The sequence below is a fragment of the Berghia stephanieae genome, chromosome 4, assembly GCF_034508935.2.
Source record: "Berghia stephanieae isolate SIO BIC M18660-M18661 chromosome 4, UCSD_Bste_1.3, whole genome shotgun sequence".
In the NCBI taxonomy this organism is placed as follows: Eukaryota; Metazoa; Mollusca; class Gastropoda; order Nudibranchia; family Aeolidiidae; genus Berghia; species Berghia stephanieae.
Window position 1 is genome coordinate 4,255,859 of NC_088363.1, and position 17,550 is coordinate 4,273,408.

Below are 17,550 nucleotides of genomic sequence, written 5' to 3' on the forward strand. Positions count from 1 at the left end.
ATATCATAAGACAGAGGCTTGTCAATGTTCTGGGTTTTCCCTTTATCCCAACAAAGAATAAAGCATGTACGAAAACATGTGGATATTGTTTAAAAAGAAAAAGCAATAGTCATATCGAAATAGAAGTTTTTGACAAGTTTTTGTATTTTCCGGACTATGAGCTGCCATTTTTTCCCTTGATCTTGACCCTACGGCTTATAGTCCAGTGCTGCTGTTGCTAGTATCTTTCTGTGTCCATGCCAGCCAAGTGTGTAGGCTCCATGACTATTTTTTTTGTATCGAATCAACAGAAATCACACATAGCTAATGCTAATATTTTTTATGACTGTACGGCTTTATGGTAGGATGAAATTTTTACAAATTTGGGTGATGCATGCGACTTATACTTTGGAAAATATGTTATTTTTTATTTGTGCTGCAGCATGACTGCCCAGAACCAGAGCCTGGCTTGGATCAGTCGTGTGTCCAGATTGCCACAGCTGCATGGAAAGAATTCTGTTCAGCACCTTTTGTCTTCAATGTGGAGATGAATGGTCTCATTCCATTTGGTAAGAATCTTGTAATTGTGAAATTTAGATTAAGTGCTGTCGAAAATTCAACCCAAAATAGGATTCAGTAGTCGTAACGTCACTTCCTTCCTAATGACGCATAATAACTTAGTAACACTGGCTCTAAACTATCGGAACAATGGCGGACGCCCGTATGAAATATTTCTCCGGCGAGCATAAAAGCGTTTCCAGAGGAAAAAAACCCATAAATTTGATCATGTTTTGACTTTTACACATTCTGATACAAGGCATACGAAAAGGGAATGAAAAGTTCTAGCTAGCATGAAGAATAAAAAGTAATGATTTTCTTTGTTTAGAACCAAGATGGCCGCCATTGCCGGGCGCGTGACATCAGACTACTGAATCGTATTGGGTAGTAGACATAGTTGGGATTGTTTTCATTTTTTTTCTGTTATATATTATTGGGTTTTTTTAATAAAAAAAGATTGAGCTCAAGATACAGTTTTTTAATAAAAATTTTAAAAGACATTTTCTTAAAATAGCCTTTTTTTTAAAAACACTCCTATGGATCTAAATTTGAAATAATCATTAGATACATATCAATTGTAAAACATTTTGAAGGAATGATTCAAAAGAGCATGGCCTCATTGGATGATACCTGAATTTACAGGGCAGAGGTATGGCCTTCGCATAGTATAGCAATGACTATGAAAAATGATTTTTCTCTTTTTGAGGAAAAATTTTGTCTAAAATCAAAGCCCTATCTCCACTGAGTAAAAATGTTTTTGAATTTTGAAAATCCATTCATAAATAAACAAGTTATGCAGTTTCAAAGGTGTCATTTATTTGGATGACCCGCAAAGAGGAAAAAAACGCGAAAATATGGGACGCTTTTTCGGCTTTTTTTTTCGACCTTTGGTTGTATCTTGCGTAATAAATGGATTAAAAGATTGAAACTTGAAGAGCAAATTAGGATGGTGTTTTGTAAAATACGGGAAAAGTACTCGTCATATTCATATGAAATTTTACAACCAAAAAGAAGAAATGTTCATGTATTACCTTGTCAGCAACAAAACCTCCACGCCCGGTAGTTTTAGAAATATTTTACTTCAAAGAGTAAAAATCTATTTTTAACGGTCTTCTGGTAATCGCACGAGTTTTGTCGCTTGACATAATCTAAAATGACCTTTTTTCTAACTGTGTGCCAACTTTCAGTCATATTAATCGATAAACAGCGTCGTAATTAATCTTTTAAAATAGCATATACGAAACGACTTCGTCCCATATTTTGATGCGAATTCAGGCACTTCGTGGGCGAAAAAGAGGCCCAAAGATTTGTGCGGGATAGTCATTGCTACATAGTACCCGAAAGGTACAAATTTCAATTCCCCACCCCACTGTGTAGACTTGAGCAAATCACATCTCCCTAGCTCACTTTGCGGCACTGCACTGCAGCTGATACATGGGACATTCCATCCTTCCCTACGAATAGACCGTAAAGACAAATCTCCCATCAGTTTTTCAAAGAAAATTTGATTTTTTGGTTGTTTTTTTTTTGTCCATTTCAGCTTTGAATATGATTTTGTGATCATTTTTTATTTTCCACCTTGTATTTACCTTCATTTGGACAGAATGGGTAATTTCTATTGTCATTGGACATTTTTTGATGGATTATCTATATTCCCACATGAAAAACCAAGGTGATGGCATGTTATGAATCCACACAGAGGGGCTTAATTTCATTTAATTCTATAACCTATACTAGATCCAAGGAGGCCTATGTTCATTGTATATTTTGATAGTGAGTGTGGAAAAAAAAAACACACACACACAAAAAAAAAAGAAGAATGAATAGCTTCAGAGTGAACCTTACTCCAGGTCAGACCTGCCTAGTACAACGAAAAATTCGTAGAAATACAAATTTTTGGCTCCAGTTACATGACTCTATAGGCCTCCTTGACTCAATAAATCTTGTTGAAACGGAACGTTTTGTTTCCTAGAAACTATATGCAGGATGTTTGAGCATTTTTTAACAGTTCTAAGGACAAATTATATTTTCTAAAGCTATCTAAAGAGATTCTTTTTTTTTTTTTTTTTCCCCTTGGAATCTACTAATTTTTGAAACTCCAAGAAGGCAGCTCTGCTCCAGGTAGATCATTTTGCGTAGTATATCTCCTCTTTAAATTCTTTAAAATATAGATAATGTCCAATGATTTTGATGAGTTTCAAGCATATAAACCCTATTCATGGTAAGCAGATGATTTTTTATTGACTTTTGCCTTTCCAGTGGAAATGAAGGCTTGCTTTGTCAATGAAACCATCTCTGCAGACACTAAAGTTGTTGTGGAAGTCTGTCTTAGGTAAGAATTATTTTTTCTTATGTTTTTTCTGATTACCGATATTCCAGTAATTAAAAGGTCTGAGGTTTGATCCCCAGTCGAGGTCGACTAATTTTTTGGGATGGTTATTTTCTTGTATTTTTCTTTTTTGCTTTGTCTGACACCTTTCATTTCTTTATTTTATTTACTACCCTCTCAGACATTTTAAATACTTAAATAAATAGTTTGTTTTTCCTGATATTCAAAGATTGTCATCCATCCAACCAATGATTTACATATGTTAACTCTCTCCTTACCGACAATTCTCAAAACTTTTACTAAAATCTCATACCTACCAAACGCATAAATTGAATTTTTAAATTCAAATTTAAGCGCACAAAGTGCATGATATCCATCATTTTGTAGATCAAAACAAGCTTTACGAAACAGTATCGAGTCTTTTTAAATATAACAACACCTTTTCTTTAAATATTGTGATTTAAAAAACAAATATGAGTCAGAAAAATGTTGGTTGTATCCTAACGAATGTGACTATTTTCCTATAGTTAGTAAGGAGAGGGTTAAACTATATATTATTCTTTTACATGTCAATTTTATATCTCCACAGAATTGGATGTCCATTCCCAGTCAGACTGTCTAAAATGATGATCCTTTTCACCAATCAGGTAAAAAACAAAACCAACTCTCATTTCAATAATAAAAAAAGAATTGTGAAAATATTTTTTAAATCATCTATCAGGCAACGATATGATCTTTTCCTAGTACCCAAAAGGTACTGAGTTCAACTCCCTATCACGCTCTGCTATGACCTCAACTGTTGAGGAAGTTTACATATTGATTAAAAGACCACTAGTTACTAGTTATTTCAAAGATCAAATTGAATGTATGAAAAATTAGCCTTTATGTTCATGTAAGAAATTTTTTAAAATTATGATTTAGGTGCAGATGAATAACTAATAGAATGGTTGGAGGTTGGGGGGGAGGGGGATAATATTTACACAACTGTTTGTGGGGGAGGGGGGGGGGGGGGGGTTTTGTTTCTTTTCTTCTTTTTCATATTGGTTTTTAAATCCCTTTAAAACATTTTATAGATAGTATGCACTTGGCTAAGAAGCTCACAACACTGCCATCCAGAAATATAACAGACCAACACATAAATCCATGTGTAACCTTAAACGTTTATAGTCTGGTTAATACAGTTTAGTAAGAATTACTCATAAACGCGGATGGCAAAAAGCAATAACAAAGACATGAGTGACGTCAATTTCATACTATCTATATATTTGAATACTTTTCATGCTTCCTTCATAATTAATTATAAAATGTTACTATGTACAATTTTAATCTTGACAGAAATACAACCAGCATTGTGAACTCGTGGACCGTCATGGTATCTCCACAGTCTCCGAACTGGACCCGGATCAAAGAGATCTTTACCTAAAACCCAACGAGCCTCGAGTGTATTCATTCAGTTTTCTGCCAACCATGGAAGATGTAGGAAAACAGATAGAGGTACGAAATTATGTCATTCATTGCCTCTCAAAGGTATTTGTGGTCTTTTGGTATTGCATGCATCCACCTTCCTTTGGACTAGTAGGTCCTGGGTTCAGGTCCGGCTCTAAGTGATGCAAAAGGCTCTTTACTCACATTCTCTCACTAAACTGAGGTGTAAAATGAGTACCCGGTCGTTAACAGTGTTGTCTCTGCCGGGGGAAAAGCCATGGCTTGTCTTATACATTAAATGTTGCTGTTGGCTTTGGACCCCTTGTAAAGTGCTTTGAGCATGTTTAATGGATATTGTTTCCATTTGAATATTCACATATGTGACTCATTGTGGTATTTTGTCGGATTGTACCAGATGAAGAAAATTGAGTCAAAATGGTTACAATAAGAATTTATTTTTTTTGGTTCGTTCCACCCTTAATTTTTTAAATTGTATACAGTGTGACAGGTCGGTTTGCGGTTTCCATGACGTGATTTTATTATATCTTTTATGATGATCTTTTCATTTTTTTCAAAAAAAAAAAAGATTTCCTCATTGGCTGTGGAAATAGGCTCAGAGTCGGGCTGTTGTGCCATTTTACGCTGGACAGGAGGTGGTGGAGATAACCTTCCTCAGCCCATGGGACCCACTCGTCCTATCATCAAACCCACGGCACAGAATACAGTTGTGGATTGGAACGCATTTGTTGTCAACCCTATTGTACGGTAGGTCTGGGGGTTTTTTTTTCTTATATTTCTATTTGAAGAATTTTGGATATTATTATTTTTAGATAAAATTATAAAATGATACTTAGATAAATAAATACTATTCATCTATACGGCTTTACAAACATGAATTACAAGAATGAATAAATAAGGATTATAAATATTGAATTGTTATAATTCTATATAGCAAAATAGTACATAGTAAGAGATTTGATTTTTTTTTTTTGGATTTTGTAACGTTTCAATATGAGAAGATGTCAATATTCAATAATTTTGAAAAACAGTTGAAAGATTTGATTTATTTCTCGTGTGTGGTTGAATAATGGAAGATATAATCAGAAACTGAGGGTCTGTTGCCGAATGAGTGGCTGGAATAGCTTCTCAAAATGCTAGAAATAGTGTCGACAAAGTACCAACTTCATTAACACTTTTTCATCATGATAAGAACAGAAGACGTCTTTCAAATTATCGTTTTGCTAGGTGAATTTGACATTTGTTATGATTCACTTTTCTTCTTCTTCTTCTTCTTCTTCTTCTTCTTCTTCTTCTTCTTCTTCTTCTTCTTCTTCTTCTTCTTCTTCTTCTTCTTCTTCTTCTTCTTCTTCTTCTTCTTCTTCTTCTTCTTCTTCTTCTTCTTCTCTCTTTTCCTCTTCTATTTCTTTTCCTTCTCTTCCTCCTTTCTTTTCCTTCCTCCTCCCCTCCTCCTTCCCTCTTCTTCTTCTCCTCTTCTCCCCCTTCTCCTCCATATTATATGCAAACTTACTTTTTTGTGCATATATTCAAAAGAGTTGTTTTGAGTATAATGATTCTTCTTTTTTTTTTTGGTTTGTTTTTGCTTATTACATCGCTGATGGGTTTCCTCGGATCCGCGGAAATCCGCGATTTTGGAGTCCAAAGGGAGAATTTCCTCCTTTTTAAAATTACATTTTCTCAAAACAATGTGCTAGCAATGAGAGAGAGTTGATGTGTGGTGGAACACACAGGTGCAGTTTCCCACTCTCCAGAAGTTAGCTAGAGTATCAATGATAGTCTATCATCTCAATTGCTCTAAAAGTGGGGTTTAGTGCAGTAGAAATGGGGCTTAAAGGCAATCGTTCAACATTTTCCTACTTTTTAACTTTTTGTTACCATCAGCACTGTATAATATTATTCAAATTCCAATGTTCTTTTGTTTCAGGGTTTCTCCACGCAAAGCCAAAGCTGTGATCCAAGTGGAACACGAACCTCCGTGTCTGTGGCAAGAGGTTTATGCACTCAATGTTTTCGTTCACAATCAAGAGGAATGTGCCATCCAAAATGTTTGGTATGCATTAATGATAATACAATTGATAATGATGATAATGATAATTAATGATAATAGCAATAAAAAGACGAAGAAGATTAAGAATAGTAAAAATGTTAATAATAATGATAATGATAATAATAATGATGATAATAATATTAGTAATGATGATAAGAATAAGAGGAATAGTAACAATGTTAATAATATTGATGTTAATATTAATATTAGTAATGATAATAATAATAATATTAATAAAAAGAAGACATGGAATGATAATGAAAATAATAATGGTATACTAATGGATACAAGATCACGTGACCCTAAAACAAAGAAGACTTACAGGATATTTCACAGGACAATGAAAAATTCTAATAAGTTTTGAAAGTTTCCATGAAATAATTACACTTTTTGTTATTTCTATTACAGTCTCTCCTTAGGGGTGCAGGATTCAGAAGAAAATCAAGACAATGGAAGTAAGCATTTATTTGAATGAATGAATGAATGAATTTATATAGCACCTAGATCCACAATGTGCTCAGAGGCGCTTTACAATGCAAATAAAACACAACAATAAATTGATAATTTAAGCATAAAATCTATCATATTGGAATAGCATTAATCAATTTGTAATTTAATTACCACGCACTGTGCTACAAGATGAAAATTTAGGATATCTATAACATGTAGGCCTAATAGAAATGGTAAACATCAAATGATCCATTTGATCCATTTTTAAAAAAAAATGTTTTGTCTTTTAATCTGTCCCTAGCAACGCAGGTCTGATAACCAATTGCAATTATTCCGTCTACTTTAATGCTGATTGGAGCCATTTGGATGATGCGATGTGCTCACGTAATCACTTTTAGCGTGCGTCTGTCAAGTGATCAGTTCACTATTTGGAAGCTCCGTGAATAAATTATTGTTTATGTCTATTTCTGAATTATAAACAATCAATTCTATCTATTCATAAAGGATCGTACGATACTGAAGCATTTTCTCTGTATATATATTCATTATAATAATACAGTGATAGGCTAGTTATAGCCTGAGGGCTGACGGCTTTTGTTTGTTCCTTTGTTTAACAACAATGAACGCCATCTTTAATTCGAGTGAAGAAAGGCCTTGCCTTGCGCCAGTGGCCTTGACGATGATAAATCGGGGGATGTAATGAGTGAGGGGAGTAGTAGTAGTAGTAATAGTATCACTCGGCTACACTTCTATGTTCAAGGTATCAATCCAGGTTTCGGAAGTCATCATCACATTTGTTGATGGTTTCAAATCCCCCTTCCAGTTTTGTCTCTGGGCAATGTAGTACGAGGTGGTTTGCATCTTGTGGTGCTTGGTTGCACTTTGGGCATGTTGGTGATTCTTGGAGCCCTCATTTGTGCATGTTGGCAGCTGTTCTTGTATGTTTTGACCGTAGTCTGTTTGCAAGTGAGGGGAGTAAGAGAGAAACAATTACATTAATTAAGGAAAGTTCAAAGAAAGATGGCAGTGGAAAAGGATATGTGCGATCAAGCAGTACAAAAGGAAAAGGGAAATCAAAGCTAATTGTTAAATAATGGGCTTGATTTAGCATTGATGTAATGGGCAATGTTTTACATTGGTTTGAGAGTATTACCATTGTAACAATGAGACCATATCAATTTTGGGTTACTGGGTGGGGATCCTGACTTCCCATAGTGGGCAGGGAGGTACATGCTGTGTCTTCTATCCCCCCATACCAATTTTCCAATTGTTTCCTGTCATTGTCTTGGAATGAGATTACTTAGTTTTGTCCTGACCCTGGCCGAGGTTCCTTGGCTGGGAGGGAAACAGTCGAATGTATAGTTATAGTTTTGGGAGATGATATTTTTCATCCTTGTAAATCATCTCTCTGTTATGCATTGTATTATATTTAGTTTACATATTATATTATATGATTTGTAAACATTTGAGTGTGTTCCTCTTAGTTGGGACCTGTGCTTGTGTCTAAATGAGACTTTTAGGTGATCTCAAACTAAGTACGTTGGCTGTGTGCTCTTGGAATCTACATCTGTTCCCTATTTGAACCAATTCCCCTTTGTCTCACCTATTCTTTTGTGCTTTAATTGTAATTCTAGAACTTTTTACTATCTCATTTTCTTCTTTTTTACTGGCGCTGATATGACCTTAATGTGTCACAAGTGCCGTAAAACCCTTAAAAACATAAAAACAAAATTTTGGGTTATCAGACCTGCAAATAAGTTCCATGTTGCTCCTTAGGGTTGTTGGTTGGGCTTCTAAGATGTGACCAACCTTTTCAATTCAGTATTATTTCTGGGTGAATCAGATGCTGAAAATCAATTCTTAACTCGTATAGAAAATTTTAAAGTGAAAATAAATGTTTTCAACGATAAGAATATTTGTAACGGGAGTCATCGCATTGCATAAAAATTTAGCTTTCATAATTCTGATATCAGGCAGGCACTCAACTTCAAATACATGTAACTCTTGTGTCAAATTGTTTTCCATCTTCCTTATGACATCATTTCATTTGAAAAGTACACCTACAGACACTGAAGCATCAGATATTCCACGCTTTTTAGAAACCATTTTCAAAGTACATACCAAAAAAATGCAGAATATTTTCGAAAAAAAAATAAAACTCACAGGTTAATACATGTACTTATTATTTTGAAAGTAATGTCTTTGAAGAAAAAAACTAAACACAATTTAAGAACTATAATATTAAGGCCTTAGCTCTCAAACACTTCAATCAGATAATTTAGTTCAAGCTTAGAGAAAATGTTACTTTATGCCAACCATTATAGAAATGAAATGAAATGGACCTGAAAGCATTGCAAATGCCTTTAAGCCTTCAAAAAAATGGAGGAAAAAAAAATAAATAAAGTGAGTAGATGTGACTCTTTTTTTTTTTCTCTCCATTTTATTGGCTCATTTAGGCACCTCTAGCTTAAGCCTTCAAAACCTAAGACAGAAATAAACTTATTTTTACAAATGTCTCTTCTTATCTCACCAACCAAACAGCTTACGTCTGCTGTAATCTGTCTGACTTTGACAAGGAAGATTCTCTGACATCCCACTCACAAATTAATATGCAAGAACTAGCAGAGAATAAAGAGGTAAGTTTTTACTCTTTTTTTTATTTTTTTTACCTTCGTTTTTGTAATCTTTTAAATTTTTTAATGAGTAATTTTGGTGATGAGTTGACCTCATTAAGGTTTGTGTGTTTGATTCATTATTAGTGTCCACGTAATATGCGTGTTGTGAAATTGAATTTATTTAAAGGCTGCCTCTATTCTCATCCCCCCCCCCCCCCCCCCCCCCCCCCCCCCCCCCCCCCCCCGGCCGATTGGATTACCGAAAAAAACGTCGCCGGCTTTTTGCGATTTGGATTTGATTGATTTTTTTTTTAAATTGTGCAACTTGTGACAAGAAACTTAACAAATTACTGCATTACAACCTTTGGATTAAACATACAACAATTGTGGACTACTATTATGAAGACTAGCATCCTAGACTAGGGTGATGAGAATAGTCACTTCGTTATTTAAATAATATATAAATGACGTTTTTTTTAAAATAAACAAATCATGGATTTTTTAAAACAATTTTCGTACAACCTGATCTTTGACATAGATTATTGCATACCTGAATTAAATGACACAATGTCAATAAGCAAATCATGGATTTTTAAAATGAATTTCCATACAATGTGATCTTTGACATAGATTATTGCATGCCTGAATTAAATGACACACTGTCAATAAGCAAATCATGGATGTTTAAAATGAATTTCCATACAATGTGATCTTTGACGTAGATTATTGCATACCTGAATTAAATGACACACTGTCAATAAGCAAATCATGGATTTTTAAAATGAATTTCCATACAATGTGATCTTTGACATAGATTATTGCATACCTGAATTAAATGACACACTGTCAATAAGCAAATCATGGATTTTTAAAATGAATTTCCATACAATGTGATCTTTGACATAGATTATTGCATACCTGAATTAAATGACACAATGTCAATAAGCAAATCATGGATTTTTAAAATGAATTTCCATACAATGTGATCTTTGACATAGATTATTGCATGTATACGTGGATTAAATGACACACTGTCTTAAAATGTGATGTTCAGGCCTACCATCTTTCCCGATTTGATTGGTAAATTTATGATCTGGTAACCCTGTTCCCCTATAAGAGCATAACATTTTTTATTATTATTATTATGATGATTATTATTATTATTATTATTATTATTATTATTATTATTATTATTATTATATTATTATTATCACTATTTTTATTATTATTATTAATATTATTATTATATTATTATTATTATATTATTATTATTATTATTATTATTATTATTATTATTATTATTATTATTATTACTATTACTATTATTCTTTCTTTCTTATTTTTTTTCAAGGGAATGTTTAAAAAAATTATAAAGTACAACATAAGAGAATCATGATAATCATCATGGATCATGTTAAATATCACAGTGCAATCTCTCCTCCTTACCTACTATTTTCAAGGTTTTTTCTGGAAATATCATACTTACCCAGGAAAAAAAATTGTTTTCTTAACTCTTAACTCAAAAGCTATAAAGTACATACCTTTACATAGTTTATTCAATAATGCGAGCTTTACAAAACAGTGTTGATTTCTATTAGTTACTTATCCATGGCCTGCTCTTGTATACACATTGCCTATCATATGCCCCACGACAATTTGTCCTCTGCCTCTCTCATGTACTCTGAGTTTGTAGGGATGTCGCTTGTTGACAGCCTCAAACTGGTCAAAAATGTCAACCTCTGATGACCACGAGCTCTTTTTTCCTCTATGTAGCCACTAAATGTGCCCTCGTTGCCACACACGGTCAAGAAAGCCCATTTGCCTTTTTCTGAAGGTTTTCACAATCTGGATGGGTTTCCCTATTCTATGCAAAACTTCTACATTTGTTATTCTGACTATTTGACTATCAAATGGTCTAATAGTTATAATAAAGATTTCTTCTTAAAATTTTGTTATGTTATAAAACAAATCTGAAAAAGAAAAATGTTCAAATGTGACAATTTTCCTAGAATTGGGAAGGGGAGGTGAATTCCAATTTAATAATTTAGTCTTTCTATTTCAATTTCATCATCTCGTTCACATTGTCATAATACCATACGGAGGTATTAGGTCATATTCTCTCAATCTATGTGATTATAATGGTTTATGGTCGGCAATATCTTACCAGTTTTTTTTTTTTTTTACTTTCTTTTCTTTCTATTTTTAAAATTGTCATTTTTTTTTAGACCAAGAAAGTTTTTTATGTCAAGTGTCTGCAAACAGGAAACAGGACTTTAATTGCTAAAGTAAGTCTACAATTTTATAATTCCATACTGTTTGACAGACCTTGCATTGAATTCAAATTATTAGTTTTATCGCCATTAACTTATATGTAAAATGAAAAGGAAGATATTTTTTTTAAAGCAACTTGTTAAAGTTTTTTACTTTTTCTGTTTAGGTCCTGGGTTCGAGCCTCACTCAGTGCATAGTTGAGTCCTTGGAAAAGGCTCTTTACTCACATTCTCTCACCTTACTCCAGTGTAAAATGAGTACCTGGCCATTAACAGCGTTGTCTCTGTCTGAAAAAATTGTAACATCACCTAACTGGCATCATGTCTCGTCCTACATGTTAAGTGGTGCTGTTGGTCAGGGACCTTTTGTAAAGCACTTTGAGCATGTTTAGTGGATATTGTGCTATATAAAAGCTCAAGTTTTTTTGTTTGTTTTTTTTTTTTAATGCATTCAGAACCACCGATGAGTTAATTCCGTTTGATATATAAAAGAGATAACTAACAATTGAACAATTTGATTATTCTTCCAATTTTAGTAGTAGTATTAGTATGTGCAGTGTTTTATCAAGTTTAAAATGTAATACCTTACAAACTCTGGAGTGATCCTTGACAATATTGGAGGTTTCCACAAGAAGATGAAGAAGAAGAATTGGTCATTGCCTTGTGAATGACAATTTGAGTCCCACCCATCGCCTTGTGTGGCCTTGAACGAGTCTCTTACCCCTTAGTTTACACGGACACTGTTCTTACAGTAATCTAGAGGGGTTATTTTAGCTTACAAATAATTTCCTTTTAGGGATTTATGGCTGTCCCGATAGCTCGGTTGGTAGAGCACTCGTTTCACAAGCAATGGCACTGAGATCGATCCTGGGTGCAGTCAAGTTTTTTTTCTGATCCCCCTGTCCACCCAGTAGTGTTTGGGTAGCTGGGTCTGTTAGATCTGGCAGAAGTACTTTGCAATAGACTAGCATCCTATCAAAAGTGTAGCAAGCAATTGCTATTGTCCATTTCATGCTATGGAAACCGTGATAAACTCTGGCTCCATGGGTGTGGTGGTTCTGAAGGACTACTTTCTTTTTTTTCTTTTTTTTTTTAGGGATTTATACAGTATATTGAGGAAAAAGAAAAATGTAAGCGTTGACTTTTTTCATATGATTCAATGTATTCTCAGAAATAATTTTTGTTTCAATTTGTGTCAATAGCTGAGTTATCAAGTAAAAGTCCAAGTCACAGATCAAACCATCACATGCAAATGTGTGGCTGAAGAAGTGATCGGTCTGACCACGATACGACCATTCGAAGTGTCCATCAAACTAGAGTCACTTAAGGTATCAGTATCAGTTGATAACAGGATTCATTTTTACTAACCTTAGTAAATGCTCTGTATTCTTTCTGGGTTTTTGTTGGTTTTTTTTCTTCTAAATCCTTTTTACTATCTTGATATTTGATTTCATTCGTATGTTTTGATTGATTTATTTATTTATTTTTATTTTTAAAATTTTGCTGTCGTTTATTTTGTGGGTGTTGTTGAGATACAAGAAAATGTGCGCTGTGGATTAAAAACAAATACCTCCTATCCTTTGGATAAGACGAGGGCATCAAGTTTTAAAAAATGACTTAATATTTAATTTGTCAAAAGACTACAACAATGACTTTTTTGTCATACCCTCATAATGATATAAATAATATTTATAATAATAATACTACTAATTAAAAATAATACAATAATAATTTTTAATGGTATAAATTTAATTATAATTATTTATTTAACTTTTATATAGATAGAATGAAGATGACGTCACTCAAGCCTTTGTTATTGTATTTTGCCATCCGCGTTTGTGAGTACTTCTCACTAAACTGTATCAACCTCACTATAAAAGTTCATGGTTACATACAGTTTTATGTGTTGGTCCGTTATACTTTCGGATGGCAATGTTATGAGCTTCTTAGCCAAGCGCATACTATCTATACCATTGTTATAGGTTGTATCCAGAGAAATAAAATAATTGATGGAAAAAGTATGTATATTTCATTTTTAGAAGATCTTTTACTGTAGTGTCTCCCATAGCGGGCAGGGAGGTACATACTGTGTCTTCTATCCCCTTATATCTGTTTTCCAACATGCTTTCTGTCTTTGTCTTGGAATGAGATTACTTGGTTTTGTCCTGGCTCTGGCCGGAGTCCTAGCTGGGAGGGAAACAGTCAAATGCATAGTTGTTTTGGGAGATGATATTTTTTTCCTTGTAAATCATCTCTCTGTTATGTATTATTATTTTTATTTTGAATGTACAATGTAAGCATTTGTGTGGATTCCTCTTTGTTGGATTTTGTGCTTGTCTGGATGAGACTTGTAGGTGATTTCAAACTAAGTACATTGGTGGTATGCTCTTGGAATCTACATCTGATCCCTTATTGGTTCCCAGTTCCCCTTTGTCTTACTTTTTCTTGGGTGCTTTAATTGTAATTCTAGAACTTTTTACTATCCCATTTTCTTCCTTTTTACTGGCGCTGATATAACCTAAATGTGTTGCAAGCGCCGTAAAACCCTTAAAAACAAAACATTACTGCAGTGTCTTTACTGTCTTTACTTTTAAAACCTTACAATTGGTCTTTCCCAGTTTGAAACAATCGAAGCTGTTCATGCTGAAGAACCGTTCCTTTTGGCAACAGACATGTCCTGCACTTCTCCCTGGTCAATTGAGATGAAAAACAGCTCTTTAACCCTGGTAAAGTAATATTATATTGCATGTGCCAGTGAGAGAGAGGGGAAGGGGATGGGGGGGGGGGGGGGGGGAAGGGGGGGGGGCCATTGTTAATTTTTAATTGTTTTTAAAGATAATGAACTCTCTCAAAGATTGTTATTATTTATTTTATTTTACGGAAAAGCTTTTAAAAATTAATAGAAAAAAAAAAAATAGAAAAAATTGAGCTTTTATATAGTGCAATATCCACTTAATGTGCTCAAAGCGTTTTACAAGGGGTTCCTGGCCAACAGCGACACTTAACATGTAGGACGGGACATGACGCCTGTTAGGCGATGTTATAATTTTTTTCGGACAGAGATAACGCTGTTAACGTCCAAGTACTCATTTTACACCTGAATGTGGTGAGAGAATGTGAGTAAAGAGCCTTCTCCAAGGACTCAACTATGCACCAAGCGAGGGTCGAACCCGGGACCTTCCGATTCGAACGCGAGTGTCATGCCACAAGACCACATAGCCGCACAAAATTTAAAGACTAGATAATTTGCAGCTTTATAGTCTTGTAGTATGACACTGAAAGATCCAGGGTTTGAGTGGCGCACAGTTGAGTCCTTGGAAAAGGTTGTTTACTCACATTCTCTCACTCTACTCAGGTGTAAAATGAGAACCTGGCCGTTAACAGCATTGTCTGTGTCGGGGGAAAAATGTAATATCACCTAACAGGCATCATGTCTTGTCCAACATGTTAAGTGTTGCGTTGGCTAAAAACCCCTTGTAATGCGCTTTGAGCATGTTTAGTGGATATTGTGCTATATAAATGCTCATGTTTATGTGTAATTTTCATATTTGGAAAGGACAAAAAAAGAAAGTATATTTGCTTTAATTCTCTACTGAGGAAATAAGTGGAAAATATAGGAAAGATTACTTCTTGATGAGTATATATGACACCTTCACATTTCTTTCTTGTCATTTGCAGAGTGAATACATTCAAACTCCTTGTGAAGATTTTCAATCACAGATAGCTGGAGGTAAGTAAAGGTTTCAGAAAGAGATTATTATTATTATTAATTTATTATTATTATTATTATTATTATTATTATTATTATTATTTATTATTATTATTATTATTATTATTATTATTATTATTATTATTATTATTATTATTATTATTATTATTATTATTATTATTATTATTATTTTTTTTTTTTTTTTTTTTTTTTTTTTAAATTTCTATTATTATTTTTATTTCTATTATTATTATTATTATTATTATTATTATTATTATTATTATTATTATTATTATTATTATTATTATTATTATTATTATTATTATTATTATTATTTTTTATTATTATTGTTATTAGAAGTAGTAGTAGTAGTAGTAGTAGTAGTAGTAGTAGTAGTAGAAGTACTAATTGTAGAAGTAGTATTATAATTATAATTTTTATTCACCATCATGATATATTTTTCAATGAAATTCCAATCCATTGAATATTCATAATATTTTTAATTTTTGTCTCAGTAAAATTAAATAAGACTGACTGTGGTGCCGAGTGTTTCTGTCTAGTGGCTTCATCCAGTGTCCAACCATCTGTCTCTCTTGGTACCTACACTCTTGAGTGGAGAAGGTATGTGGACTTTATGGAATCTGACCGAAAAATAGATAAGATTCTATTGAAGGCTTAGGCATGTCCAGCTGTCCTCAAAACACTCACAGTCACAATTAGAGAGTTTTGGATGCACTTGTATGATTGTATTTTAAAAATTTACTCACTTTGTCATTAATTTTGTTTTGTTTTGTCTTTTTAAAAAGGTTCTTGTGATATAACAGTTTAAAGTTTTGTGTAAAGATTGTATGATTTCCGGTAATTGCTCACTAGTTCTGTGATACATTAAAATGAATAAATAAATATCCCTTTATTCATCCCATTGGGGAAATTTGTCTCTAGGGTCTATTCCAAAGGAAGACTGGAATAACCCACCACAAATTGAGCTAGGGCAAGGTGACTTGCTCAAGGCCACACAGTGCTTTGTGCAGGTGATCAAACTAGGTACCTTTCGGGTATGAAACAAAGACCATATCGCAGAGCCATGCTGACACAATCCCTTTTCACGTTTTGGCTAAAATCCTTTTACTCCCTATAACAATTGATTAATATGGGACCCACCACCTCAGAATAGACGGGGCTTAAATGCTCAAAATTGAATTCATAGTGAAAAATAGGAAATTTGTGTGAAATTTATATCCTTGAGCATTTATACAGCACAATATCCATTATACATGCTCAATGCGTCTTACAAGGGGTCCTGAGCCAACAGCAACTTTTAACATTTAGGAGGAGACCTGTCATCTGTTAGGCGATATTATAAATTGTTATCGACAGAGACAACACTGTTAACAGCTAGGTACTCATCTTACACCTGAGTACATGGAGAGAATATGAGTAAAGAGCCTTTTCTAAGGACTTAACTATCTATCACTCAGAGGGGGACTTGAACCCTGGACTTTCCAACCCAAAGGCTTGTGTGATACCACAAGACTACATAGCCACACAAAATGGAAAAAGGGGAGGAAAGTTTACAAATTTACATTATTTGTCCAGTCATCAACCTTAATCCTCAAGATTTTTTTAAACATCACCTTCCTATCATCTCCACAGATGTTCACCAGGCAGTAAGGATCTTCCCTACGTCACCACCTCATTCCCCCTCCCCACCGTCAACATTGAACACATTCCCATCACCGTACGGGTGGCCCTGCCAGCGTACGGACACGTCAAGACTCTACTACCTCTTTGCTACACTGTCAGGAATCGAACCCCGTACATTCAGGAAATCCTCATCAGCTTGGAGTCTACAGACAATTTTATGTTCTCTGGTAATAAACAGGTAGGCTATTATTTTATTTCTCAAATTCACCCGTTAACTGCCGTACTCTGGAAAGACACATACAGTCCACTCCGGATAATTGCAACACCTTGTGATCAACGAAAATGTTGGGATTAACCGAAGTTGAGTGTCCTTTCCCCTATTGCAACATTTTACACATATATGGTAAAATCAAACCAGTTGTTGTAAACATTGTTCTTAGTCCATCACAGAATGAGCAAGTTGCTTGAAACAAAAACCATATGGCAGCCCTGTAAAGATTTTGGCA

General features: G+C 33.9%; 1 protein-coding gene across 1 annotated transcript in view; it reads left to right on the forward strand.

The window, feature by feature from the left end:
• LOC144969914 (trafficking protein particle complex subunit 11-like) overlaps window positions 1-17,550 on the forward strand; it is a 34,554-nt gene that overhangs the window by 13,052 nt on the left and 3,952 nt on the right. Inside the window, exons 14-27 of the mRNA XM_078908980.1 lie at window positions 422-548; window positions 2,797-2,869; window positions 3,456-3,513; window positions 4,202-4,360; window positions 4,878-5,056; window positions 6,234-6,359; window positions 6,765-6,811; window positions 9,348-9,442; window positions 11,647-11,706; window positions 12,894-13,019; window positions 14,310-14,417; window positions 15,370-15,421; window positions 15,916-16,021; window positions 17,054-17,282. Coding sequence (XP_078765106.1) covers window positions 422-548; window positions 2,797-2,869; window positions 3,456-3,513; window positions 4,202-4,360; window positions 4,878-5,056; window positions 6,234-6,359; window positions 6,765-6,811; window positions 9,348-9,442; window positions 11,647-11,706; window positions 12,894-13,019; window positions 14,310-14,417; window positions 15,370-15,421; window positions 15,916-16,021; window positions 17,054-17,282 — 1,545 coding nt within the window. The remainder of the gene's footprint in view (window positions 1-421; window positions 549-2,796; window positions 2,870-3,455; window positions 3,514-4,201; window positions 4,361-4,877; window positions 5,057-6,233; window positions 6,360-6,764; window positions 6,812-9,347; window positions 9,443-11,646; window positions 11,707-12,893; window positions 13,020-14,309; window positions 14,418-15,369; window positions 15,422-15,915; window positions 16,022-17,053; window positions 17,283-17,550) is intronic.